General features: G+C 58.3%; 3 protein-coding genes and 1 long non-coding RNA gene across 7 annotated transcripts; 3 read left to right on the forward strand and 1 right to left on the reverse strand.

Moving 5' to 3' along the window:
• Positions 1-393: 393 nt before the first annotated feature.
• On the reverse strand, positions 394-11,587 carry BAD (BCL2 associated agonist of cell death). Of its 2 annotated transcripts, none has more exons than XM_027579858.1 (4): positions 11,056-11,179; positions 10,580-10,774; positions 1,470-1,663; positions 394-916 (listed from the first exon to the last, which is right to left on the reverse strand). In XM_027579858.1, exons 2-4 carry the CDS (start codon positions 10,764-10,766, stop codon positions 791-793), a joined length of 507 nt encoding a protein of 168 aa, XP_027435659.1. In that variant the 5' UTR covers positions 10,767-10,774; positions 11,056-11,179; the 3' UTR covers positions 394-790. The 2 variants fall into 2 exon arrangements, with proteins under 2 accessions (XP_027435659.1, XP_027435661.1); XM_027579860.1 differs by lacking the exon at positions 11,056-11,179 and adding an exon at positions 11,455-11,587 and having other exon boundaries at positions 396-916.
• LOC113914540 lies at positions 1,672-2,573 on the forward strand. Its single transcript, XR_003517478.1, has 2 exons — positions 1,672-2,180; positions 2,288-2,573. It is a non-coding gene; the product is annotated as an uncharacterized LOC113914540 (long non-coding RNA).
• A 116-nt stretch (positions 11,588-11,703) lies between the features above and the next one.
• GPR137 (G protein-coupled receptor 137) lies at positions 11,704-16,347 on the forward strand. Of its 2 annotated transcripts, none has more exons than XM_027579853.1 (8): positions 11,704-11,838; positions 12,948-13,315; positions 13,397-13,446; positions 14,586-14,811; positions 14,931-15,080; positions 15,214-15,342; positions 15,457-15,575; positions 15,890-16,347. In XM_027579853.1, the coding sequence occupies exons 2-8, from the start codon at positions 12,959-12,961 to the stop codon at positions 16,047-16,049; spliced, it is 1,191 nt and encodes a 396-aa protein (XP_027435654.1). In that variant the 5' UTR covers positions 11,704-11,838; positions 12,948-12,958; the 3' UTR covers positions 16,050-16,347. The 2 variants fall into 2 exon arrangements, with proteins under 2 accessions (XP_027435654.1, XP_027435655.1); XM_027579854.1 differs by having other exon boundaries at positions 12,921-13,315; positions 15,890-16,049.
• Positions 16,348-17,418: 1,071 nt separating this feature from the next.
• On the forward strand, positions 17,419-25,515 carry KCNK4 (potassium two pore domain channel subfamily K member 4). 2 transcript variants are annotated; one of them, XM_027579852.1, is made up of 7 exons: positions 17,419-17,539; positions 19,612-19,725; positions 22,927-23,050; positions 23,179-23,339; positions 23,542-23,728; positions 24,247-24,386; positions 25,087-25,515. In XM_027579852.1, the coding sequence occupies exons 1-7, from the start codon at positions 17,528-17,530 to the stop codon at positions 25,486-25,488; spliced, it is 1,140 nt and encodes a 379-aa protein (XP_027435653.1). In that variant the 5' UTR covers positions 17,419-17,527; the 3' UTR covers positions 25,489-25,515. The 2 variants fall into 2 exon arrangements, with proteins under 2 accessions (XP_027435653.1, XP_027435651.1); XM_027579850.1 differs by lacking the exon at positions 17,419-17,539 and adding an exon at positions 18,167-18,220 and having other exon boundaries at positions 19,460-19,725.
• The last annotated feature ends 445 nt before the right edge of the window (positions 25,516-25,960 follow it).

A 25,960-nucleotide genomic window follows, 5' to 3' on the forward strand; every position in this document is an offset into this window, starting at 1 on the left:
CCCCTGCTCCGCACGTCCTACCCGTTCCCTAGACAGAGCTGGCTCCAGGCCGGCCACACAGTAGCTGCTTGAAAGGACTGACCCAAATAGGAACAAATGACCCTGGGGAACGGCGGCACGGTTTGCAGAGTGCGGAATTCCGGCGGCCGGCCGGCCTGCAGTTCCCAATTAGCATATTAGAGATAAGGACCTGGAGGTGCCCGAGGCCCGGCTGCGCTCCGCTTTCCGGAGACCAAGCAGCCCTGGCTCTGGTCGCCGCCTGGACCCCTTCCTGGTCTCGGTTCCAGGTTAAGTCACTCAAAAAGAGCCGTGTAAAGCGAGGGCATCTTTTGAAACTCAGTGCTAGCTAGCGCTTCCCCAGCCTGCGAAACCCCAAGCGACGGAGCGAGGAGACTCGGCGGCACAAACGCGGGCTTTATTAGCATATTTCGTTGCCAGCGATGGTCCGCAGCGATACCGCGGAGGAAAGGGCTCTAGTGAAGTTGAAACTTTCCCAGCTTGCAACTTGGCGCAGACGCTAGGGGTAGCCCAGCGCCGGGGGCGGGGTCACGGGGCCACTTCCGGCGGCTAAGGGCGGATAAACTTCAAAACTTCCGACGGGGCCAAACCCCTCCGTACTCCTCGTACACACCGGAAGCGAATTCGGTCTTTGGGTCAGATCGCCTCCTTCGAAAAGGAAAGAACTGATCCTCTTTCTTGCATAAAGCCTGCGGAAAAGACTTCCGCCCACAGCCAAGATGGCCGCCGGCGGCGCCGAGAAGGGGGGAAGAGTTTCGGGCTGTGGGACTGGTCATTGGGAGGGGGCGGAGCCTCCTCTCCCCAAGTTCCGATCCCACCAGGACAGGATGACGCGCGTCCAGCTGGGGCTTTGTCGCATCTGCGTCGCTGTGCCCGCGCTCCTCGGGCGAGGAAGTCCCTTCGGGGTGGGAGGAGGAAAGGGTTAAATGAGTTAGCTTGTCCTGGCAGCCCGAGTCGGAGCCTTCCACCTCCGGAATTCCACCGCTAAGTGAGATGCCGGCGGACCTAAAGACCGTAGCTCCCGGCATGCCCTCTACCGAGGGGAAGAAGGTGGAAGGACCGCTTGGGCCCTCAGGAGTGGTACTGGTTAGATCCCAGACGCACCGTGCCAGGGACGCGGGGAGAGAACGCCTAAGACCCTGTAAGCCCCTAAGACCCTGTAAGCCCCAGAGACCGAGACCTAGCCGCGAAGCCGGGACAGCAATTCAAGAACTAAGTAATTCTGAAGTTGAGGCCAAAGAACCCGGATATCGGAAAGGGGCCGACCGGGAGCACAAATACCAGCATGCCTCGCGCCCCGAGAATTTGGGGAACTCAAGCGCTTTAGCCTTCTGACGCACGGTCTGGACTACAGATACCGGCAGGCCCTGGGGCGCAGGAAGGGTCAGGCCAGAGGGAGAGGAGGGGTCCCGGAACTACAGATCCCGACACGCTTTGGGGCCGGTGCTCACCTTGAAGGAGCCCTGGAACTCGTCGCTCATCCTCCGGAGCTCGCGGCCATAGCGCAGTGCAGCACAGAGGTTGGGGGGCGCTGAGCTCGAGCGCCCCCGGAAAGGGCTGAGCTCTTCCTCCTCCATCGCTTCATCCTCCTCGGGCCCCGCGGGGTACGAGCTGTGGCGACTCCGGGTCTCCACAGCCCCAGCGCCTGCACAGGGGACGGGGGCGACCTGAGTCTCCACGCCTCTGCGCCCCCAGCCTTGCCAAAGCCCTTGGCACCAGCTCCTCGCCCGCTGATGTCTCTGTGTGCACAGTACCTCGGAAGCCCAGTTCAGTTCCTTCATATGTAAAGCTCATGGGGCTTTGTGAAGATTTGGATTAACTTCTCATTAATCCCACAAATCTTAATTGAGCCCCATTAATGGGCCAGGCCCTTAGTGTATTGAATGACCTCTGCCTCTGTGCCTGCCATAAAACAAGGACGTAAGTAGTATAGTTATCCGCGCAAGACCATGGGGCCTCAGGGCACTCTTGGAGGAAATCAGTCACCTGGATGAGGTTTCCTGCCCTAGGCAGGGCTGAACTCCACCTCTGCAAGTGATCTGCTGGGGCCCATTTGTTTCACTGTTGTGGCCTAGGGAGACCTTGGGCCCCTGGAGAGCAAGGACCTGTCAGCAGCATGTCTGGACCTCCCAAGCACCTGCTTTGGAGAAAGAGTCGGAAGGGTCTGTTGACTTTTGATTATGGAGCACTATGTGCCAGCCCTGGGAATTCCCTCATTATGCTCCTTACCTCCTAAGAAGTGAGTCCTAACACTGCCTCCATTTTACAGACAAGAAGACAGAGTCTTAGAGAGCGGAGACTTGTCGATGGTCACACAGTATGAAGCTCTCAGGTTGGAAGTCTCTCGAGGTTTCTTGGACTCCAGAGTCCAGTGATCAACCACTGAGCTACACCTCTTCCCTTACCAAACCACCCTTCAACTCTGAGCCAGTGTGCTCACCTCTGTGTGGGGACAGACCTATCCCCTACTAACCAGTGGCCGTGGGAAGGTCACATAAAACAGTGTGAAAGTGCTCTGAAAGCTGGAAGTAAACGACGGGTTCTCATTCACGGTCGCCTCTCCTGTGTTCTGAGTCTGTCTGACCTGTGTACCTTGTGCCATCCCTCCACTCCTGCCAACCCCAACCCCAAAATCGAGACCAAAAGAGACCTAGAACCAGTCCCAGGAGCAAAAACCCAGAGCTACCTAGTAGCGTGAAAGCCAGCATGAAAAGAGCAGGGGAAGGTGCTCAGGGGCCCCAGCAAGGCCCATCTGTTAGGGAAGGCATTTTGGAGGAAGTAAGATTTAGGCTCTGAAGCCAGGGTGTAACTGTGTCTCATCCTCTCCCACAGGCCCTTACGCAAAGCCCTGCGGGTAACTTTCAGGGGCTGCAGGGCCTCCAAGGGGCCCAGCTCCAGAGACGTGTCTAAGAAAGCTAAGGAGGGAAGAGGGTGCTGGATCCAGAAAGGCTTAGGCTAAGAGGGTGGTCAGAGCTCCTGGCTGTTCTGAGCTTCACCAAAGTCCAGGCCTGAGGTTAAGCAGGAACACCATCAAGCCTCTGAGGAGTGAGGTGGAAGTGGGAACAGGCAGCTAAATCAGAAATAAGGATGGAAGAGACAGGAATAGAAAGACCCTTGATAAGGACAGGCCCACCTACAGAGCACTTTCCAGTTCTGTGGAGCGTGCGGGCTTGGGCAGAGGCAGGAGGCCCACCTCAACCAGATTCCTGCATTGTGATCTTGTGCCCCCCCCCCCTTTTTTAAGATTCTATTTATTTATTTGAGAGAGAGAGAGAGAGGAAGAGAGTGCATGCTCACGGACAGAGGGGTGGAGCAGAGGGAGAGGGAGAAGCTGACTCCCCGCTGAGCACAGAGCCCAAGGAGATGCAGGGCTCAATCCCAAGACCCTGGGATCACAACCTGAGCCAAAGGCGGACACCCAACCAACTGAGCCATCCAGATGCACCACCTTGGGCCCTTTTCTAACTTGGTGGGGCCTCAGTATCTTCCTCTATGAAATGGGGGCAGGGGTACCTAGGTGGCTTGGTTGTTTGGGTGTCTGCCTTCAGCTCGGGTCATGATCCCGGGGTCCTGGGATCGAGCCCCTCGTTGGGCTCCCTGCTCTAAGGCAAGCCTGCTTCTCCCTCTCCCCCTGCTCATGCTCTTTCTCTCTCAAATAAATAAAATCTTAAAAAATAAAAGAAATGGGGGCAGCCCCCATCTCCCAGGACCACCCCAGGAACAGATGAGACAAGAAAAGCACTAGGTTCCGTCCCCTTTACATCCTGAAGCCTCCCAGCTTCCCAGGGAGGTGGCCGCTAAGTTCCCCTATATTACAGATGAAGAAGTGCAGGCACCTAGAGGTTAGGAACTTGCCAGACGTCCTGCAGTGGGCACACCCTCCTAGCCACTTAAGGGCTCACGGAACGTCAGCTATTCTCCGTTACTAGCTTTTAAGAATGCACACAAACCACCACACCTGACAGACGCTAGGCCCAAGAGCTGGAAAGTGAGTGACTTGCTCACGCTGCCCCCTCGCCCAAAAATCAGAACAAGCAGAAGAGCACTCGCCATGTCAGGTTGGAAGTGCTTCACCTGAATTGATTCATTAGGTCCCCATCGTACCCTATGAGGAAGGTTCCTCACTGTCCCTATTTTACAGAGGAGAAAAAACTAAGGCACAGAGAGGGTGAGGCACTTCCCCAGTGTCACACAGCTAGCAGGTGGGATCCAACCCCCAACCAGCCTGGCTCCAGGGCCTGTGTGCTTAATGCTCGCGCCCCAGGTTCCCAACATCAGCCCCACGGGCCACCTTGGGGGTGCCGCTTGGGGAAGGCACCTCTGGGCCTTCTGTGACTGCCAGCCCTACCAGGAGCCTATCCTCTGGGGCAAGCTGTTTTCACCAAAGCCATGGACTTAGCGATGCCAAGCCAGCCACCATCAGAATGATGAGCATATGTGTAAACTTGAGCTTTTTAAAAGTGTCCTTCTCTTTACTGGAAAAAAAACTGAGGAATTTTCTGTGAACTCCCTGCGGAAGTGGACATGCTCACTCTGAACTAACCCACCTTCAAACGAGCTCTCGCCCCTACAGGGCCCTGGGCAGGACAGAGGTGGCCTCTCCCAACTCTGGGCAAGTTAATGGGAGAGGGCGTGGCTCCTGCCTGGGTGTGAGCCTGGGTGTGTGCTCAGGCTTGCCCACTCCCACCATCCTCTCAGCCCTCCTGGGGCTGGGGTGGGGGAGCGGGAGGGGCCTCTGGCTGGAGGTGCCCCAAGGCCCAGCAAAGCTTTAAGTTCTTTACCGTGGGTCTTCTGGGTAAGCGCGTAGGGCCGGACACATCCAAGTTCACGCTTCTGAGAGCATCCTTACACACTTAAAACGGTGGTAATCCAGGCACCTTGAGGCAGTGAAGCTTTGCCATCAGGCAGCTCTGGGTTTGAATCCTTTTTTTTTTTTTTTTTAAGATTTTATTTATTTATTTGAGAGAGAGAGAATGAGAGATAGAGAGCACGAGAGGGAAGAGGGTCAGAGGGAGAAGCAGACTCCCCGCTGAGCAGGGAGCCCGATGCGGGACTCGATCCCAGGACTCCAGGATCATGACCTGAGCCGAAGGCAGTCGCCTAACCAACTGAGCCACCCAGGCGCCCTGGGTTTGAATCCTGACCTCCTGCATGCAGGTGCTCACATACTGCTTGCCCCCCCCGACAATGTGGCACCCCAAACTGAGCAGGCGCGTGAGGCCCATCAGCTTCTGGCACCTGCAGGAAGCCCAGACTCCCTGTCTACCCTAAAGCCAAGCCATTTGGGGTACAGAAATCCCTTACTGCCCTGCAAAGAACATGCCATCTTGCTCAGAGCTGCTAAATCAGAAAACATTCTAAAGCAGAGGCCGGCAAATGTTTTTGGTAAAGGGCCAGAGAGTAAATGTTTGGGCACTGCAGGCCACGCAGTCTGTTAACAGCTACTCAGTTTTGTGGTCACTGCTTGAAAGAAGCCATAAACAATATATAATTGTGTTGCTGTATATTCCACTACAATTTAAAAAATGTCAAAACTATTCTTAGCTCATGGGCTGACAAAAAAAAAAAAAAAAAAAATAGGGACTTAGTGGTTTGTCAACCCCTGCTTTAAACCCAACTGTGTCTGTCCTCTGCCTAAAACCTTCAGTGGCCCCCCCATTGCCAAGGAGGTAAAGTCCAAACTCCTTAGCGTGGCTTTCAAGGCCTTTACATTCTGGTTCTAACTTAAACTTTACTTGTCCATTTTGAGGAGGGCATGGGGGTTATTCACGTCTACCTCCACCGAATGAACAGCAGTCCTCAGCTCTGCTCAGAGCCTGGACCAACTCACAGTAACAATAACAGCAACAACGGCAGTAAGAGTAAGAACAGCAAATGTTCCTCTGGGCCAGGCACTGTTTCTAAGCACTTTTCCTATATTAACTGATCAAATCCCCCCTACAAGAAGGGAGGACAAGTTCTATTCTCATTTTACAGATAAGCAAACAGAGACCGACAGAGTTAACTAGCCTGCTCAAGTTCAACCTGCTAATAGAGGGTGGAGCTGGGCTTGAACCCTGCAGTCCGGCCCATTGGGCGTTCCCCCTTCCCTCTCCACCATCCACACACATCCCCACGGCTCACTGCGCACCTACCTGTCCCGGGCACTGGGCTACGCGCTGGGGCCGTCACAGCACAAAAGGTGGCCCAGTCTCTGCCCTGGGGACACGGACAGTCCAGTCCCACAGGGCCCAGGGGCAGGGAATATGAAGAGTGACAGGGCTCTGCCCACCTGGAGGGGGCAGGGCTCTGTGGTTCTGGCGGGCCACCAGCACTTGCCGATCTTTTATGAGAAAATCATTTGCTTTTTAGGTATTGAAAACTAAGTCAAGGGGCACCTGGGTGGCTCAGTCGGTTAAGCGTCTGCCTTCAGCTCAGGTCATGATCCCAGGGTCCTGGGATCCAGCCCCATGTTGGGCTCTCTGCTCAGCAGGGAGCCTGCTTCTCCCTCTCCCTCTGCCTGCCACTCTCTCTCGCTCCGTCAAATAAATAAATAAAATCTTAAAAAAAAAAGAAAGAAAAGAAAACTGGGGCGCCTGGGTGGCTCAGTCGTTGGGCGTCTGCCTTCAGCTCAGGTCGTGACCCTGGAGTCCCGGGATCGAGTCCCGCTTCGGGCTCCCGGCTCCGCGGGAAGCCTGCTTCTTCCTCCCCCCGCTCCCCCTGCTTGTGTTCCCTCTCTTGCTGTCTGTCAAATAAATAAATAAAATCGTAAAAAAAGAGAAAACTAAGTCAAGGGGGGAATGGAGGGATGGGGTCACTGGGTGATGGGCATTAAGGAGGGCACGTGATGGGATGAGCACTGGCTGTTACATGTAACTGATGAATCACTGACCTCCACCTCGGAAACTACTAATACATTATATGTTAATTAATTAAATTTAAATTAAAAAAAACTTAAGTCAAAGTTTAAGAACTCCCGTCAGTCCTTACACGTGATGGTTATTTTCACCCCTCTGGCCCTCCTCCTGGAAGGGTCTGGAGCTGGGGAAGGCGCCTCTGCCCCGAGGCCGCACACCCCCTGGTGCAGGAGCTTCCTCCAGCCCCGTCTTTATTCATTCCCAGGACCCAAGTTGCCCTTCCGCTTTCCAGCCTCTCCTTCCCTGCCCTTCCTTCTCCAGCTCCAGACTGTCTAGCTCTCAGTCCCGGTCAGAACCTTCCGTAACTCTGTCCCAAGCCTCGCAGCTCCTACCTGGCTGGCTCCCTCCCTTGGAAGCCCACTCGAGTGACGCCAGAACTCCCAGGGCAAGCCTACACACCACACCAACCATTCCCTCCCCTCGCAGGTACCCTCAAGCACCCCTCCCCAGCTGGGCTGAGACAGGCACAGCTCTGGTTAAACTCCAACTCCCCGCTGGCCCCCGCGAGCCCCCAGCAGCCAGTGTGGCTGGAAAAAGCACAGCCATGCCGCCTCCGTTTCAGCTTGTGGCCACGGGCTCCTGGGCAGCTCAGTTGGTTAGGCATCTGCCTTCGGGGGCGCCTGGGTGGGCTCAGTTTGTTAAGCGACTGCCTTCGGCTCAGGTCATGATCCTGGAGTCCCGGGATCGAGTCCCACATCGGACTCCCTGCTCAGCAGGGAGTCTTCTTCTCCCTCTGACCCTCTTCCCTCTCGTGCTATCTCTCACATAAATAAATAAAATCTTAAAAAAAAAAAAAAAGCATCTGCCTTCGGCTCTGGTCATGATCCCAGGGTCCTGGGATTGAGCCCCGCATTGGGCTCCCTGCTCAGCAGGGAGTCTCCTTTTCCTTCTCCCTCTGCCCTTCCCGCCCACTCATGCGCGTGGGCGCGCTCTCTCTCTCTAACTCACTCTCAAATAAATAAATAAAATCTTTAGAAAAAAAGTTTATAATTAAAAAAAACATTCGTGGCCATAAAACCCAGTGGCACCCTTGACATTGCCCAGCCCACCTTGCATGCTCTATGCTTGAGGATGGATGACCACTTCAAACCTAATCCTCTCTCCTCAACCCTTTTCTGGAGAAACTGGCAGCACCCACAAGAGAAACTTCTACTACTTCCCATGAAGTATCTACCCACAACCACGCACCCACGTCCACTGCCCCGCGTTTAGCTGAGCCAGGCCTCCCCAGGCTCCAGACCCCTCTCTCCTACTCAAGGACATCTCTCTAGCTAGCCTCCCTTCTCTCCTGCCTCATCTGGTAGTTCCCTGGCTCCTGGATTACTCCCATCAGCTTACAGACAGGCTATTTTCTTTCCCCTTTAAAAAAAACAAAACCAAAAACAACAACCAAACAACCCTTCCTGGATCCTCCTTGGGCCTTCTCTGCTCCCCTTCCTGGAGCACAACTGCCAAGAGTGGGCTCTCCTTTCCGTCTCCACCTCTCTTCCCGTTATCCGTCCCCACTGAACTGAGCTCAGCCTCAACCTCCGCACCAAAACTGCAGTGGCCCCCTGTTGGCGACTCCAGGGCTCCACTCCCAGCCCTCCTCTAGCCAGAAGCATCCCCTTGCTGCGCGGGCCCTGCCTGCTCCTGGTTTCCCTCCCATACTGCTGGTAATTCCTTCCAGGTCCCCACTGCGGGCTCCTTCTCTGCTGCTGCCCTCTGAAGGCCAAAGCCCCAGGCTCAGCCCAGGCCCCTGCCTGTCTACACTGGCTCCCCGGGCCTCAGAGAACACGACCTCAGTGATTGACAACTCCCACCTCCCACGTGTATAAATCCTGCCTAAACCTAACCCTACTGGAAATGTCCACCCGGCTGCCCAAAAGGCCCCTCTACCCTCACCTGGCCCAAACCAGGCTCCTGATTTGGCCGAAGTTCCGTCAGAGTTAAGAGCAGCTCCGTCCTCCAAAGTGCCCAGGCCAGATTTCTTGCAGTCACCCCTGACTCCTCTCTTCCCCCCACACCCCACACCCAGTTTGTTGGCAAATGCTGCCAGTTCTACCTTCAAAATAAACCCAGAGCCCAGCTATGTACCATCTCCTCTGCCACCACCGGGCCCAAGCCATCATATCCTCCCTCACTGGGACTCTCGCAGCAGCCTCCTCCGCATGCCCCCCGCCCCTCCCCGGGCTGCTTTTGCCCACTGCAGGCTAGTCTCAACACAGAGCCCCTGGTGGTACTGTTGACCCCAAATCAGACCGCCCTGCCTCTGCTCAAAGCCCTCCCGTGTGTTTTCACTCAAAGTGAAAGCCAACCTCCTGACACAGGCCTCCCAGGCCCAGCCCAGATGCCCCTCCCCCCCATTAATCCCTCACTGCATCTCTACCTCTCCTCCCCGCAGGGGCCCAGACTGTGTCCTGCCCTCAGGGCCTTTGCATTTGCCCTTCCCTTGGCCAGGATCTGTTTTTCCAGCCAGGATCAGTTTTTCTGCAGATAGGGGCAAGGCTCACCTCTGACCACTTCCAACTTTGGCTCAAATGTTGCTTCGTACCAAGGCTGACCCTGATCACCTCAGTTAGAGTCACTCCCCCAGCCCCCCACCAACTCTGGATTCCAAAGAGAAAGTAAAGAATGTTTCTGGCGCTGCCATTACGCATCATACCATTTGTTTGTTTGTTGACAGCCTGTCTCTTTCCACTCAACTAGAATGGAGGCACCGCAAAGGGCAAGGACTTTTATCTCTTTTGTTCACTGATGCACCCCTGGCAGCTAGGGCTGCACGTGGCACAAATTAAGCACTTGATACGGAGGATGAAGAGGAACAGCGAGGTGGGGGGTGGAAAGCCGTGAGCAGCAAGAGCAAAGATCTGGACTGTAGAGGAATTAAAGCCTGTGGAGTTCAGTCTGACAAAGTGTGTGTGTGCGGGCTGGGAAGCAGGACTTCGTAAGCCTTCTTGTTTCTGAACGTGACGATGGGGTCATTTCGGCTTCGTGACGTTAGGGATAGGAGTTCTGTTTACAGAAGATCGCTATGGTTGTTCCAGGTGCTGACACCTGGGGTGGGCACTGGGAGGTAGGCTGCTGGGGAGAAATGGGGAGAAATGGCCGCTGTTCTCCAGTGCCCATCCTTCCATCTTAGCACTGGGTCCCCTCGCTGAGTGTGGATAGACTCCTTGGGGTCACTTGCCCCTGGCAACTGGCAAGGATGACCCTAGTGTGGGTGTGTGACACAAGGCAGGAAAGCACACACCTGGGGGCTAAAGTCCAATTTCAGGGAAGGTGCAAAGCCTGGGGTGGGGCACCTTGGAGTCTTCCAGCCCCGCTTCCTACCAAAGGCAAAGCCAACTAAGTGGGACCTTAGGCAGGTCACTTCCCCCATCTGGCTCACGGGCTGTCTCTAGGTAATTTCTGTCCTGGTCCTACGCTAACAGCTACATTCTTTGAGCATTTACTATGCGCTGGCACTATAATTAAGTGCTTCCTATATATTTCTGCTAATCATCCCAACAGCCCTACAATGGTGGTGATTAATTGCTCTGTTTTACAAAAGAGGAAACTGAGGTGCGGAGAGGTTAGGCACTTACTTGAAGCCAGCCAGTGAGTGGGGATGCAGCTGGGATGCGGGGAGCTACAGGGCTAGGGGCAAGGTGGATAGGCAGGTGGTTGGGGGGGTGGGTACCTACCTCCATGGTGGTTGCTGCTGGCCGGCTGCCCCTGCTGGTGACCAGCTTCCCCTAGGAGGCCTGGGGCCGTCTGCCGGTGCTTACCAGGGCCTGGGGGCCGGTCCCCTGTGGGGCTGGGGCCCAGGCCCCTATCTGCAGGACTGGAGTCTTCCTGCTCACTGGGCTCAAACTCTGGGATCTGGAACATGCTCTGGGCTGTGGGGGCAACATGGTAGGTAGTTAGGGCACAGCTGGGGCAAATGGTGGCCAGTGAAGGGGGGGCAGCAGATGCTTCTAGCTCCCTCTCCCACCTTAGAACCCCAAGTTCACCCTGCCTCCCAGGCCCGGATTTGTCCACTGACTCTAGCTGGGCAGGTCTTTCAGCCTGTCCACCCAGGACCTAAATCTGTTTTGGAGCCCTGGTGCTGTGAAGCAGTCCCAGGCCCCTACTTAGGCCCCGGCCCACCCTGCCCTCGGTGATGGGACACGAGTCTTACCCCAAGCCCGATCTCGAGGCCCCTGACGCGGGCCTGCCGCCTCCCTCTAGTACCGAGGGAGCCCGGCCCTAGTTGCCCGGGCAACGGGAACTGTCACCGACCCGGCCCAATCAGCTCTTGAAATGTCACTAGGGCTGTCCAGGGGGCGTGGCCGCTCCCGGCCCAGGCTCCGCCCCCGCCGGCGGACCCGCTCCCTGCCCGCCGCCCTCGTCCTGGGTCCCTTCCTCGCCTCCCGCCGCTCAGCTCCCGACTTCCTTGTGCCTGGGCCATGTGTGGGAGCAGATGAGGGATTCTCTGGGGTCCCCACTTGGAACCTGGAGACCAGCTTCTGCTGACAAGCCCTTCAGTCCCTCTGGGCCTTAGTCTCCACTCCTGTAAAATGAAGATAATGACACCTCCCTTAGAAGCCAGTGAACTTTGTAAACCGAGTGGTGATTACTGTGGATGAAAGCACTTTGCAAAGCTTCAGTTGAAGCTCAGCCGTCGATGCAGGTGTTGTTGCTGTTGTCACTGCTTCATCTGGATGCAAGTGTTGCTGCTGTTGTCACTGCTCCGTGTGGACTGGGTAGCCGGGTCGGGAAGTCCCACTCCCTCTTCCCCACAGTGGAAACCTCGCACCGCCCGCCTCGGGGGCACTACTCTCCGCGCCAGCTCCGGAGCGCTCGAGATAAGCAAGGGAGCCTCCTCCCCGGCAGGATGACTGCCCCGGCGCAGGAGAGGGGGCCCCGTTGAGGGTGGCCGTAGGACTCGCTGAGGCTTCGCGCCGAGCAGGCTGCCGGCCAGGTGAGCGGGAACCGCGGCCCGCCAGGGAGAGGGGCGGGCGTGCCTCCCCGGGACTGCTGGGCCCTGAGGGTTAAGCCCAGGGGGCGGGGCCCGGGGGCCATCTTAGCTGTGGGCGGAAGTTTCCTTCGGAGAGCCGGTGAGGGGAAGTTGTTGCCGCCCCCCGGGCGGGCGGCGCGATCTCGATTTGGGAATGGGGAAGAAAAGCACGGGAACTGGCTGCCTCCCAAACAAACGAGGGCGGGTGGCTCCGGGCACGGCCCACCCGGGCGCCCGCCGGATTGCGGTTCCGCCCCAGCGTCTCGGCCTCCCGCTGCCTCTAGTAACCCGTGGCACCCGTAGGCGGCGCGGCGCGGGGCTGCGGGGCTGACGGGGCCAGACCCTGCGCATTTAGCGTAGCGAACGGCGCCCGCGCAGACGCAGGCGCAGGCGCAGGCGCAGGCGCAGGAGGGGGCGGAGCAGCGGGAGCCGGGGAGCCGGGGAGCCGGAGCCCCGGGTCCCAGCGACCAGAGCCGGCTCCCCCAGCGGCGTCCTGAGGACCCGGCGTCGGCCTCCTCCCGCACCCTCCGAGGCTGGAGAGTGGATGAAGTGGGGGGGGGGGACAGCGTCCGGAATTCCGAGGACAGGAGGCAGAGGCCATCCCCAATCCGGATTATTGGAAGGGAGAGAGACCCCCAGTTTGGGGAGGGGGAGAGCTGGGCGTTGAGCGTGCCCGGCAGCGGCCGCTGCCTTTAGCGGAAGGGTATCTGCCGGCTCTCCCCCTCCAGCCGGGACGACTCGAACAAGCAAGGCCAGGGACCCCTGTCCTTCATTCTCTGCACCCCCTCGCCCTGGCTCTGGGGCTGGCCCAGGGAGGAGACCCTGCCCACTTCCCGCCTCTGCCCTCCACAGGGTCTGTCCTTCCACTTCCCAGAGTGAGGGGCCCAGGCCCCAGGCTGCCTGTGTCCCGCTGCAAGGGCAGGGTCCCTCTGTTGAGGGGGAAGGGCCTGGCCAGCTGCAGCTTCTTCCCTTCTGAGCTCCCCATCTCTGTCGCTGCACCCTGCAACTCCCATCCCTCCATATTTATTTCCCTGGCCCCCTGCCAGCCCTCCATCTCTTTCTCTGGGATTCAGGCCTCCCTGACATGGAGAGTAACCTGTCTGGCCTGGTGCCTGCTGCTGGGCTGGTCCCTGCGCTGCCTCCTGCCGTGACCCTGGGGCTGACTGCGGCCTACACCACTCTGTATGCCCTGCTCTTCTTCTCCGTATATGCCCAACTCTGGCTGGTGCTCCTATATGGGCACAAGCGTCTCAGCTATCAGACAGTGTTCCTGGCACTCTGTCTGCTCTGGGCTGCCTTGCGCACCACCCTCTTCTCCTTCTACTTCCGAGATACCCCCCGAGCCAACCGTCTGGGACCCCTGCCCTTTTGGCTTCTCTACTGCTGCCCTGTCTGCCTGCAGTTCTTCACACTGACACTTATGAACCTCTACTTTGCCCAGGTAACCATGGTAATGGGTGGGGTGGGCTATGGGGTGGCAAGCCCAGAGGCCCAAAGGAATGATGGGCATCTCTGCTCCCAGGTTGTGTTCAAGGCCAAGGCGAAGCGCCGGCCGGAGATGAGCCGAGGCTTGTAAGTACACGGGACATATGGGCATACCCCCCAGGCCAGGGGCAGGGAGCCGCCTGGCATCCATTTCTTGCCAACCCTGTGCAGTGCCTAGGCGGGGACAACTTAGCAAATGTTTGCAAAAGGTCCATGAAAAGTTAGGCACGGGGTGCAGACGGCTCAGCAAAGGCACTGCACCGGTGAAGGGCAGCGTTGCTAGAAACAGACATGGTAGTGTGAAGGGAGAGGGTCCCAGCGTCATCCACGATGGAAGAGGAGCTGGAGAGCCCAGCCCTCGGAAGCCCCAGACTGCTCTTCTGGCTGACCTTGGGTGGTGATAAGCTGGTCATTTATATAACGTCTTACAGTTTATTAAGAGCTTTCAGAAACATTTTTACAACTTATCTGTGAGGCTGTTACTATCCCCATCTGAGAGATGAAGAAACTGAGGCCCAGCAAGGTAAAGCCACATGTTCAAGGTCATAGATCTGGCAGAAGACAGAGCCAGGGCTTACACCCAGGTTTGTTTGCCTTTCTTTCTTTCTTTCTTTCTTTTCTTTTTTTTCTTTTCTTTTCTTTTCTTTTCTTTCTTTCTTTTCTTTCTCTCTCTCTCTCTCTCTCTCCCTCTCCCCCTCCCCCTCTCCCCCTCTCCCTCCCTCCCTCCCTCCTTTCTTTCTTTCTTTCTTTCTTTCTTTCTTTCTTTCTTTCTTTCTTTCTTTCTTTCTTTCTTTCTTTCTTTCTTTCTTTCTTTCTTTCTTTCTTTCTTTCTTTCTTTCTTTCTTTCTTTCAGATTTTATTTATTTGAGAGAGAGAGAGAGAGTGCACAAGTGGGGATGAGGGGCAGAGAAAGAGAGAGAAGCAGACTCCCTGCTGAGCAGGGAGCCTGGGATCATGACTCCATCCAAAGGCAGACAACCAACTGAGCCACCCAGGCACACCCCAGGTCTCTCTCAGTCTTGTGTTCTTTCCACTGTATTATAGCTGTCAGTCACCATCTGACCTCTGTGGGCCTCGGTTTCCCCATCTGTAAAACTGGAGAGCCGGGGTTCAGACTGGATTGGTCTGGATTGGTTCTGATTGACATTGGGGTCTCCTGGGGGCATTTGGGGGGTCAGGGAGTGCCAGCGATGGTTGTCTGGGGCTGACTGTGCTGTGGGCTGCAGGCTGGCTGTCCGAGGGGCCTTCGTGGGGGCCTCGCTGCTCTTTCTGCTGGTGAACGTGCTGTGCGCTGTGCTGTCGCGCCGGCGCCGGGCACAGCCCTGGGCCCTCCTGCTGGTGCGAGTCCTGGTGAGCGACTCCCTCTTTGTTATCTGCGCACTCTCTCTTGCTGCCTGCCTCTGCCTGGTCGCCCGGCGGGCGCCCTCCACCAGCATCTACCTGGAGGCCAAGGTAGGGCCACAAGCCCTGATCCCCAGGTGTCCCTTGGGGTCTCTGGGCAGTGATCTTCCGGGTAGAGAGGGAGCTGGAGCTTCTCCTCCCTGAGGGTCCTCTATTGTCATCTGTGCCAGGGGACCAGTGTGTGCCAGGCAGCTGCGATGGGTGGCGCCATGGTCCTGCTCTACGCCAGCCGGGCCTGCTACAACCTGGCGGCCCTGGCCTTGGCCCCCCGGAGCCGGCTGGATGCCTTCGATTATGACTGGTACAACGTCTCTGACCAGGTGGGCATTCAGCACCTCGGCTGCCTCCTTAGTAGCCATGGCTCTTGGCCCCCAGTTGGCCTTGACTCTGTCTGGGTTCCCCCTTTCCCCCCCCGGCACAGTTGTGGATTATACAAACCCTGCCTTCCCACAGGCGGACCTGGTGAATGACCTGGGGAACAAAGGCTACCTGGTGTTTGGCCTCATCCTCTTTGTGTGGGAGCTGCTGCCCACCACCCTGCTGGTGGGCTTTTTCCGGGTGCACCGGCCCCCACAGGACCTGGTGAGGGCCAGCGGAGACGGGTGGACGCCGGGAATCCCCGGGCCGGGGTCTGGCGGGGCTGTGGGAAGCCAATGGTGGGGCGGGAGAAAGCACGATGGTGGTTTCCTCCCCCAGAGCACCAGCCGCATCCTCAATGGGCAGGTCTTTGGCTCCCGTTCCTACTTCTTTGACCGGGCCGGGCACTGTGAGGACGAGGGCTGCTCCTGGGAGCACGGCCGTAGCGAGAGCACCAGGTAGGAGCCCTGGCCCTGCCTCAGGTCCTGCGGGCTCCCAGCTCGCTCCATTGAGCCATGGGGATCTAGACCCTGGTCCTGGCACTTTCCCCCTCGGCCCCACCCCTGCCCTGCCCGTTTCCTGTCTGTACAGGGTGAGGTCCCCTCTGGTTTCCACCCCAAGATGCAGTTTGCCACAGTCTCGAGGGTTCAGGCCCTGGGGCCTGGAAAGCTGGGGCCCTGGGCCTTGTGCTAAGCCTCTCTCCCCACCCTGACTCTTGTGGATTTGGCCCTGGTCCCTGCCTTGGGACCGATCCTTGTTTCTCTGCCTGCAGCATGTCGGGCAGCCTAGGCTCTGGCAGCTGGTACGGCGCCATCGGGCGGGAGCCAGGCTGGTGCGGGGGCAGCCAGACACGGACCACTCCTCTGCTCTTCTCCCAGGTGCTGGGACCAGGTGGCCACCACCACAGTCTCTACTCCACTCCACAGACGTGATCCCCTCTTATTCTCCCCTTGAACACCCAGACCCCAGTCCTCCAATCCCAGGCCCCTGTGCCAAGTACATTTGCCGCTTCTTGCCCAGGATCATGGGAGGCTGTGGCCACCTCTTCCCCTGGCCGGCTCCTTGCTACTCCTGTCATAGTGAGCTTATGCTGTCCCCTAGGATGGGGGGCATGGCCCTGGCTGCCAGATGCCCGCAGCACCTTGGCATGACCTGCCGCCTCCACTTCTGCACCGGAGCCGGCTACCTCTCCTGCACCTGCCCCTCAATAAACAGTCTCTGTGCCCCTCATCAGTTCACTGTCTGTCAGTTGTCGGCTTTGTGTTCCTTGCACCACGGCCTATACAGCTGGGGGCTGACGAGACCCCGGTCCTCCAAAGGCGTGGCTGGGCTGGGCAGGGGTCACTTACCTGACTCAGGCTGATGGGCCAGGAGAGGGAGGGAGCCTGCAGCCTGAGGGGCAAGGAGGCCAGAAAAGTCAGTTTCCACCCCAGTCACCTCCTCACTTGAAAAATGTCTACTCTCTCAAAACCTGCTTCCTTTATGAAGCTGTTTATCTCCAGATCAGGGAGCTATGTCCCCCCTCCGGGGTCCTGTGGCACCATGATTATGGGTTTCTTATGCCTGTTCCCCTTGCCGGGTTGGGATTTCTGGAAACCCTGTTCCCCTGTCATCCTTCCCAACCTGGCGTCCAGGGCCGTGGAGGAGTTGGCCTGTGACTGAGTAGCCCCCACCTCCCCACCAGGTGTGCATTTGGCCAGATAGTTGGGCTGCCCCCACATAGTCTGCCTGGTGGCCCTGAGGGCCCCTTCTCTGGCTGCCCCTAAAGCTACAGTCGCTGCCTGCTGCTGCCACAGCCTTGGTAGGGCTGTCATCTGACCTGTGGCTGGGAGTCATTTATCAGAGGGTCTCTCTCCTGTCCATGTACCCGGACGTCACAGCTCCTCGGAGTTCCTGGAGCCTACCACTGATCCTGCCTTGAAACTCTTCACTTGGGATGCTCCTGGGCACCAGGCCTTCGGGGCCTCCCAAGGGAGGGCATCTGAGACTGAGAATCAGCTTGAAGCTGAACAGTCACTATTTGTTGAAAGGAAAATTGCTAACGTTTGTAGGGCACTTTATTGTGTGTGCCAGCCTCCGTTTTGAGCATTTACAAATACTGACCTCCTTAATGCTCAGAACAGCACTCCGAGGTGATAATTAATCATCCCTTTTCTGTAAGTAGGGACTGGGAGAGGCTCTGGAGAGCTTGAGAACACATCTGCGCCCTCTACTGGTAGGGGGTGGTCAGCCTTAGAACCCAGGCTTAAAGCCACCCACTGTGAGGGCTGAAGACCCCAGGCCAGAGGATTTTTGCAGAGATCAGGGTTTAAAGAAGTGGGTGGGAACACAGAGGGGAGCAGCTCCAAGACCTGCTAGAGCCCCGGCTGCTCAGACTGTGGGGGAGTGCTGGCTCGCGTTCCATGCTGGGATGGCCACGGGGGTAAGGACCAAGGGATGGGGCGGGAGTAGGGGCAGGAGGTGCCACGGCATGACTTTCCAGAACTGGGTCCCAACGCTACCTCAGCAATTTCAGCTTGTTTCGGTGGATCGCCCACCCCTTTGTCCCGCGGGGCCGCCTCCCTCAGGAGTGCTGAGCCCATGGGCCAGGCTGTCCCCAGGGGCGGGGAGCTGAGGGCCCTTCCGATCCGTAGTGGGCCTGGGAGATGCTGGGAGATTAACGTGGCGCCTGTCCGGAGAGGTGAGCCGGCAGATGTCAAGGCCAGGGCCGTGCCGCTGGCCACACTGGATGGCCGGCGGGGCAGTACCAGGACTCCAGTCTGAGACTCCGGGCCGGACCCAACGGCGACCCGTCTCGGGCTCCTTCTGCCCCTCACCTGCAGAGACCGGCCGGAATTGGGGGGCTGGGCGGCCGCAGGTAAGGGGCTGCGGGGCACGGAGCCGGCGGCGAGGGCGCGGCACGGAGGGAGGCGCGGCGCTGGAGGGGTTAAGCTTGGAAGGAGGGGGGCTTCTGGCGGCGGGAGGGGGGTCCCAGCCCCGGAGGCCGCCCGCTCCGCCCCTGCCGCCGCCGCCGCCGCCGCCGCCTCCGCGGCCCAGCCGGCACCCGCGAGGCCGCGCGGGAGCCCGGGCCGCAGCCGCAGCCGCAGCCGCAGCGGGGCCGACAGTGAGTGCGGGGCTGACGCGGGAGGGAGTGCGGGGCGCGGGCGGGACTCCCTGGCAGGGAGGGGTGCGCAGGGGGCGAGCGGCCGGGCGGGGCGTGCACCTCCCCGCGCGTGGGCGCCTCCGGGAGCCTTGCGGCCGCGCGTCCAGCCGCCCGCACGCTCCCAGGCGTCTGCGTTGAAGACTCTCGGGAGGCGGTGGGAGCGAACGGCGGGTGTGCAGTGTGTCTGGGTGGCGGGCGCTGCGCGGTGGCCCGGCGGCCTGGGTGTGTGGACGGGAGTGTGTGCACACGTGCGCGTGGACCTCTGGGGTGCCTCGGCCCGGCGCGCACGCCCCGGGGGGTCCGGGTGTGCCCGCGAGTCTGGGGAGTGTGCAGGTGGAGTGTGTGCGTGCAGCCTGGGCAGCGGGGCTGGCGGGAGCCGCAGGGCGGAGCGTGGGCGCGCGGGTCTTTGTGCCCGCGTGTGTGCGCGTGGGCGCCGCCGCCCGCTGTCCCCGGGGGGTGCTGACGGCTGTCTGGGAGGATGCTGCCCCGGGGCCGGCCCTGGTCGCTCCCGTCCCGTTTCTTCCCGGAACCGGGCACCCTCCCTCCCCCCAGCCCGGCCTCGCCTCTGCGCGGCGACCGGGGCCCGCCCCTGGGTTCCTCGAAAGCCCGGCGGGGCGCTGGGAGACCCGGGACGCTCCCCGCCCGGCCCCTCGCGGGTCGCGGCGGAGCGGGGAGAGGCGGGAGGGGGGAGAGAAGCGCGAAGATGCTGTCGCAGCCGCAGCGGAGGAGCCGGGACCCGCCATCCCCGTCCCCGCCCTGCGCGGTTCGGCCTCTCCTCCGGCTTCCCCTTCGCGCGCCTCAGCGCCCCCTCAGCCTCCTGCTTGGAAGCCGGTTCCTCACGCCCCCTCCAGGCCCCCGGCGTTTTCTCGCTCGGCCTGCCGGTCCCTCAGCAAGCTCAGTCTCTCTTTCCCCTTCCACTCTCCTTCCTTTCCCTTCCCGGTGTCCTCTTCTCTTCTCCCGTCCTGGAGTCCCCGGACAGGGACTGAGGGCCGGGCAATGGAGGTAAGGGGAAGGACCGAAGTCGGGGGACTGGGTGTGCCCTGGTACCAAGTGTCCTGGCAGAGGGATGTGAAGAGAGGACATCTATGGGCTGTAGGGCTGGGGGCTCCAAGGACCTTTGGGTGTGTGGGGGTTGGAGGAGGAGGGTGGAGGGGTGGCGGGCTAAGTTATTGATCCCAGCATCCCTGGTTCTGCCCACAGTGACCGCAGCTCCCCAGGAGCCCCCTGCCCGGCCTCCCCAGGCGGGCAGCGGAATTGGCCGGGCCCCTGGGCGCGCCATGCGCAGCACCACCCTACTGGCCCTGCTGGCGCTGGTCCTGCTCTACCTGGTATCCGGTGCCCTGGTGTTCCAGGCCCTGGAGCAGCCCCACGAGCAGCAGGCCCAGAGGGAGCTGGGGGAGGTCCGAGAGAAGTTCCTGAGGGCCCATCCATGTGTGAGCGACCAGGACCTGGGGCTCTTCATCAAGGTGCGTGGGTGGGCAGGAGCCCCTTCAACAGTCACCCATGACCCCCCCCAAAAAACAGTAGCTGCATGCCAGTGGGGCCCTGCGCTGGGTTGCCGCCTCCAGACGGGCACCCGGAGGGCAGGGTGCAGTTGAGGGGTGCAGGGCAGAGGCTGGGATCCAGGTCTCTGTTTTCAATATGGCGGCCTTGGGGGCATTTGTCTGCTTTGCTTTTCCTGGCCTTGCACTGAGCTCCTGAGCTGTCTCCTTCAGTGTGATGGTGGTTGAGTGAAAGAACGAGTGAAGGAAGAAATGAATACATGGCTGGAGCACATGAAATATGTTACATTTTGCAGGCATAACGCACTGGTTCCGGGTTGCCGGATGAAATCCAGGGCACCTGGATAATTGTGAATTTTAGCCACTAAACAACGAATACTTTTTAAAAATAAATATGTCCCATGCAGTATTTTTATTTACCGAAACTGGCAACCCTACACTGGTTTCTCTACTTCTTTGGAGTCACAGATGCCTTGGAGATGCCCAAGAACACTGTGAACACTCCCCTACCCCCTGGAAAAATGCACTTATATCCTGGTGGTTTCAGAGGGTGTCAGAGGGACACATTCAGAGGGTTCCAGGATCCCCTAAGCCTACCACCATGGATACCAGGCTAAGCAGCCCTTCTCCTCAGGACACATGCTTATGATGAAGAGGCCAGAGGAAGGGGTGGGTTCAACTTTGGTTCAATGACTAAAGAAAGTGCTGGGCTTCAGCCTCCTGGGGGTACTATCAGGTAAGCACCTTTGTTGCTTCTGTGATTTCTGAGTCACTATCATATAAAAACCCCAAGGATTAACTTTAATAAATTGATGTTTATTACTTTATTGAAGAGTACCCCTCCTTCCCTGCCTGTTATTTTGGAGGGAGGAGCCATGGGCATGGAGGCCTCAGTGTTCCAGCTGATTCCCAAGGTGGCAGGGCCAGGAGGAGAGATGAGGATGGGGTGGGGCCGGGACACAGGCGGCTTGACATTGGCTCTGACACTTCCAGAATGCCCAGTGAGGCTCAGAGAGGCCTGGGCAGGAGAATGTGTCTGGCCAAACCACAGGGCAGAGCAGAGGAGGGAGGGAGTCTGACCTATTTTATCTTCACGATGTAAATGCTTTTTTCCTGGATAAAAAAAGAAGAAAAGGAAGGGCAGAAATTAGAAGTGTGGGCGACAGCTGCTTTCTCTTCCACAACTAGGCAGTCCTGCAGCAATTATGCACCTACTATGTGCTAGGTGCTGTGCTAATACACCGTAGGGTGAGCAGGGAAATTGCTATGGGGGTGGAACAGAGGCAGGCTCTACCCTAGAGGCTGTCACTTTGGGATGAGGAGACAGATCCATGGACAGATCACTGTAGGATTCAGTGGAAAGAGAGCTTTCTTTGCTTCCTTCTTAAACACCTGTTGTATGCTGGGCTCCAAGCTAGGTGCTGGGGGCAAGGAGGGAGATGGGGAGGAGGGGCTTTGGGAGGAGCAGGAAATTGAAATGAGGCAGGTGAGCCATGTAGAATTTTGAGATGTGTGATTGGTTTGCAAGAGACCTGCAGGCCGAGGAACAGCATGGGCAAAGGCGTGGAAGTTGGAAAGCTCAGAGTGTTTTGCAGAACTCGGATTTAGCAGATGCCTAGTCATTCGAAGCAAAAATTAGAACACACAGGATGACAAGAGATTTTTTTTCCCCCTAGGTAGTGAATTTATTGGAAAAGTCTTGCAAAATAAAATTTAAATCACTTTAATCATACATTTCACTTCTTGGCTTCATTTAAGAATTACTATTACAGGAAATGGGATCATCTCAGAAAATCTGGGGGTAAGGTCACTGCAACTTGGATTTCAAATGGGGGTCCCAGGAGAGAAGGCTGGGGAAAGGGAGGTGGGGACTAGATTGAAAAGGGGCTGAGATGCTGGGCTGGGAGTTTGGACTCTATGCTGTGACAGCAGGGAGCTATGGCGGATTTGGGGCAGTCACTTTAGGAGGATTAATTTGGAGTGGGTCTTGCTAATGAGGATTGCATTCAGAGAGAAAGAATGTGGTTTTTGATCTCCCCCACTGCCTTTGTGCCTTGGCTCTGTGCTCCTTGGGGAAGGGCCCCTCTGCCCCCCTCATTATGCTCTGACCACTGTCACTTAAGGCAGACACTCTCAAAACACAAACTCTGTCTTGAAAGGACTGCAAGGTGGCAAGAGGGGCAGACACATGGCCATTTCATTAATTTAATCTTATTTATTGAGCACCTACTATGTAGCACAGGGTTCAGCTTGGACTTCAACAGGGTGGGCGGGGGTTTGTGTGTCTACCAGCCTTCCAATATTGGGTACAAAATTTGATGGTATATGAACCTTCCTGGAGAAAGGGTCCCTAACTTCCATCAGATTTTCCAAGGCAAGGAACTCAAAACTCAGCTTTCCTAGGGCCAATGGGAGTGGGGGGGGGGGTCTGTGGAAAGCTGGGAATCACTGGGCATGATCACTCCTTGGACTAACTTAACACACAGGGCTTACTTTAACTCTGCACAACTGTCTGAGGTAGGCGTTAGCATCATCATCCGAACCTGATAGAGGCAGAAACTGAGGCACAGAGAGTTAACTTGCCCCAGGGTCACACAGCATCGATATTTGAACCCAGGCAGTCTGGTCCAGGTCTGTGCTCCTGACCTCTGTAAACTTGAAATCTTTTGTGTGAAATTAAGGGGCAAATAACTAAAATCTTTTTTTTTTTAAGATTTATTTATTTATTTATTTATTTATTTAAAGAAAGAGCACTCTAACACACACTCGCCAAGAGAAGGGTGGTGGGGGGAAGGGGCAGAGGGAGTGGGAGAGAGAGAATCCCAAGCAGACTCCCCCGCTGAGCGCTGAGTGTGAGCTCAACCTGGGGCACAGTCTCAGGACCCTGAGATCCTGACCTGAGCCGAAATCAAGGGTCCCACATTTAACCGACTGAGCTATCCAGGCGTCCCAACTAAAATGTTTCTAAAACAATGTGGAGGTCAAACAAAATTGGGCCACCCAATTTGCAATGTCTACTCTGAGGGACAGCCCTCAGGAAGACCGGAGGGAGGGGGAGCGCTGGGAGCTGGAGGGAGGATACCACTCTGGAGCCTGGAGGGCCGGGGGCTTGGCCAGGACAGTAGGCAAGGGCTGAGGTTCCTCCTTCTGCGCCTTGTCCTGCAGGATGTGGCTGATGCCCTGGGAGGGGGTGCGGACCCTGACATCAACTCAACCAGTAACAGCAACCACTCAGCCTGGGACCTGGGCAGCGCCTTCTTTTTCTCAGGCACCATCATCACCACCATCGGTGGGGGAGGGGACTGGGCACCTGGAGGGGGGCAAGGGGCCGCTGGGCTTTCTCCTGGGGGAAGGTGCAGAGGGAGGAAGTGGGGGGCCAGGCAGCCCCTAGACTTCCTGCACGGCCCCTCTGCCCAGGCTATGGCAACGCGGCCCTGCGCACAGATGCCGGGCGCCTCTTCTGCATCTTTTATGCGCTGGTGGGGATCCCGCTGTTCGGGATCCTGCTGGCAGGGGTCGGGGACCGGCTGGGCTCCTCTCTGCGCCGCGGCATCGGTCACATCGAAGCCATCTTCCTGGTGAGCTGCTCCTTGCCCTGCGCGCCCTCGCGTTGAGCTCGGGTTACCCTTCCCTACGTCCCCGGCCCTCACGAGAGCGCGGACCTGGAGGTCGTGGGAGCCTCGCGCACCGGATCCCAGAGGAGGCGGTGTGTGTGGGGGGGTGTGACTGGAGGTTTTGGCGACGCCTTGGGTCCTTCCTGCCCCTTGCCCCTCCCTGCAGAAGTGGCATGTGCCACCGGGGCTGGTGCGAATACTATCGGCGGTGCTCTTCCTGCTGATCGGCTGCCTGCTCTTTGTCCTCACGCCCACGTTCGTGTTCTGCTACGTGGAGGGCTGGAGCAAGCTGGAGGCCATCTACTTCGTCGTAGTGACGCTCACCACGGTGGGCTTCGGGGACTATGTGGCCGGTGAGGCCACCTTTCTTTCGCTGCACTTCCCTATCCACTTTATTCATGCCCAGGGGCCCTGCACTCTTGCGTCTCCCTCCAAATTCCTTGTGGTGTGTGTGCGCTCGCAGGCACTTGCTCCAAATCCTACATGCCCTCACCGAATGCACCTTCACGTTTTTGCACGGATGCAACACCTCATGTGCCCTTACATTCTTGCATGCCTGCACCCCGATGCATGCTCACACATAGATTAAGTGTACCCCTCACACGTCACATTCTTATATATGTGCACCCCTCCCATATGCTCACATTTTTGCGCGTGAGCACACTCACGTGCATATTTTTATTGGCACACCTTCAAGTCATGCACAGTCGTCTTGCATGCATTCACACACACTCTAGCACACACTCTTTGATTGCCCTGGGGAGGCGGATCCTCTCACTGAGCTGAGAAGAGGGGCAGTGAACCAGGAGCTCACAGGCTTGAAACCTGCTCCACAATCAACATCTTTCTGGCCTCCCCGGTGGTATCCCAGGCGCCAGCCCCAACCAGGGCAATGCAGCCTACCAGCCGCTGGTGTGGTTCTGGATCCTGCTCGGCCTGGCCTACTTCGCCTCAGTACTCACCACCATCGGGAACTGGCTGCGAGTAGTGTCCCGCCGCACTCGGGCAGAGGTAGGCGCCCCTGGGTCAGCGCTGCCCTTGACACGCTCTACCCTAGCAGCGAGTTGATCAGCCTGCCTCCCTTCCAGGGTGTGGGCTTCTCAAGGCAGGGACAGAGTGCCCCCCACAATGTGCACCTGCCCCAGGGACAAAGGGTTAAACTTAGACCGGTTTGCTGATGACTCCATCTCTGCTCTCATGGATAGGGCTTCGAGATTTAGAGAAAACCAAAACAAAACAAAAAAAAAAGCAGGAAGCCCAGTTAAATGTGACTTTCAGATAAATAGCAAATAATATTTTAGTGTAACTATGTCCCAAATGTTGGCAGGGAGGAAGATGCATATGTTAAAATTTTATTTGTTGTTTATCTGAAATTCACATTTAACTGGGCCACCTGCGTTGTGTTACCCTACTGGTCGCGCCGGCCGAAGAGCTCGAGAGGGGCGCAAAGGTCTCCAGGGGGCACAGGAAGGATAGCTGAAATAAAACCGGGGCTTTTTAGAAAAGCTCCTAGAGAAGAGGACTCTTAGGTTCGGACGGAGGAGAGGAGAGTGTGTAGCTGGGTGATGAGCCTTTCCCGGCTCTGGCGGGCTGAGACCGGAGAACCAGGAGGAAAAGGGGGGCCGTGCCTGATTGGCGAAGGGGTAGGTTCCCGGGGTTGCCGAGGCGGTCGAGGACCCGCGGTCGAGGACTGCCTTTACTCCTCGCGCAGATGGGCGGCCTCACGGCGCAGGCCGCCAGCTGGACCGGCACCGTGACGGCGCGGGTGACCCAGCGAGTCGGGCCCACGGCACCACCGCCGCTGGAGAAGGATCGGCCACTCCTGCCGCCGCCGCCGTGTGCCGCGCAGCCCGCCGGCAGGCCCCCGTCCCCGCTCCCCGTGAAGGCCGAGCCGCCCTCCCCGTCCTCCCCGTCCACCCCGCCCACGGCCTCCGCGCTGGATTACCCCAGCGAGAACCTGGCCTTCATCGACGAGTCCTCCGACACGCAGAGCGAGCGCGGCTGCGCGCTTCCCCGCGCGCCACGGGGTCGCCGCCGGCCCCCTAACCCTCCCCGGAAGCCCGCGCGGCCGCGGGGCCCCGGGCGCCCGCGGGAAAAAGGCGTGCCGGTGTAGGGGCGGGACCCCGGGCCCGGGCCTCTCAAAGGGCTTAGTTCTTGCGCTCTCCCCGGCATGCTCTGCTTGTTTGACCAAAGAGGCCTCTCTCGACCGGACCGAGGCCTGCGGAGGAGGCTACGGGTTGCCACCCCCACTCCTGGCCCTCTCCTCACTTCATCCATTTGCAGACACCCCCTCCCCCAAGGCTTTCTGTCTCGCTGTCCCAGCTGGGCCCGTCCCTCACCACACCTCACGACTGTGCCTCAAAAGCCTGCATCAATAAACGGAAACAGTTTGCACCGCTGCGGGCGTGCGCGCTCCGGGGACGCGAGTGGGTGTGGGAGTGCTTGCGTCGGGCCACCCCCGGGGCAAGCCAGGCTTCCTGTGACCCCCGGGCCGAGCCCCTCCTCCCCACGCCTGCACCCGAAAGGGCCACGCTTGGGCCCGTGTCTCTGCCGGGAGGCTACCGGGTACGGTCCGGAATCGGGAA

This window comes from Zalophus californianus, chromosome 11 (genome assembly GCF_009762305.2).
Source record: "Zalophus californianus isolate mZalCal1 chromosome 11, mZalCal1.pri.v2, whole genome shotgun sequence".
In the NCBI taxonomy this organism is placed as follows: Eukaryota; Metazoa; Chordata; class Mammalia; order Carnivora; family Otariidae; genus Zalophus; species Zalophus californianus.

Coding starts and splice junctions, on each gene's coding strand:
- BAD (XM_027579858.1), bottom strand. CDS start 10,766: ATGTTCCAGATCCCAGAGTTTGAGCCCAGTGAGCAGGAAGACTCCAGT. Junction 1,664..10,579: donor CAGCAGCAACCACCATGGAG/GTAGGTACCCAC, acceptor TCCCCTGTGCAG/GCGCTGGGGCTGTGGAGACC. Junction 917..1,469: donor AGTTCCAGGGCTCCTTCAAG/GTGAGCACCGGC, acceptor CCCACCCCGAAG/GGACTTCCTCGCCCGAGGAG.
- GPR137 (XM_027579853.1), top strand. CDS start 12,959: ATGGAGAGTAACCTGTCTGGCCTGGTGCCTGCTGCTGGGCTGGTCCCT. Junction 13,316..13,396: donor TGAACCTCTACTTTGCCCAG/GTAACCATGGTA, acceptor CTCTGCTCCCAG/GTTGTGTTCAAGGCCAAGGC. Junction 14,812..14,930: donor GCATCTACCTGGAGGCCAAG/GTAGGGCCACAA, acceptor CATCTGTGCCAG/GGGACCAGTGTGTGCCAGGC.
- KCNK4 (XM_027579850.1), top strand. Junction 23,729..24,246: donor CTTCGGGGACTATGTGGCCG/GTGAGGCCACCT, acceptor GTGGTATCCCAG/GCGCCAGCCCCAACCAGGGC. Junction 24,387..25,086: donor CCCGCCGCACTCGGGCAGAG/GTAGGCGCCCCT, acceptor CTCCTCGCGCAG/ATGGGCGGCCTCACGGCGCA.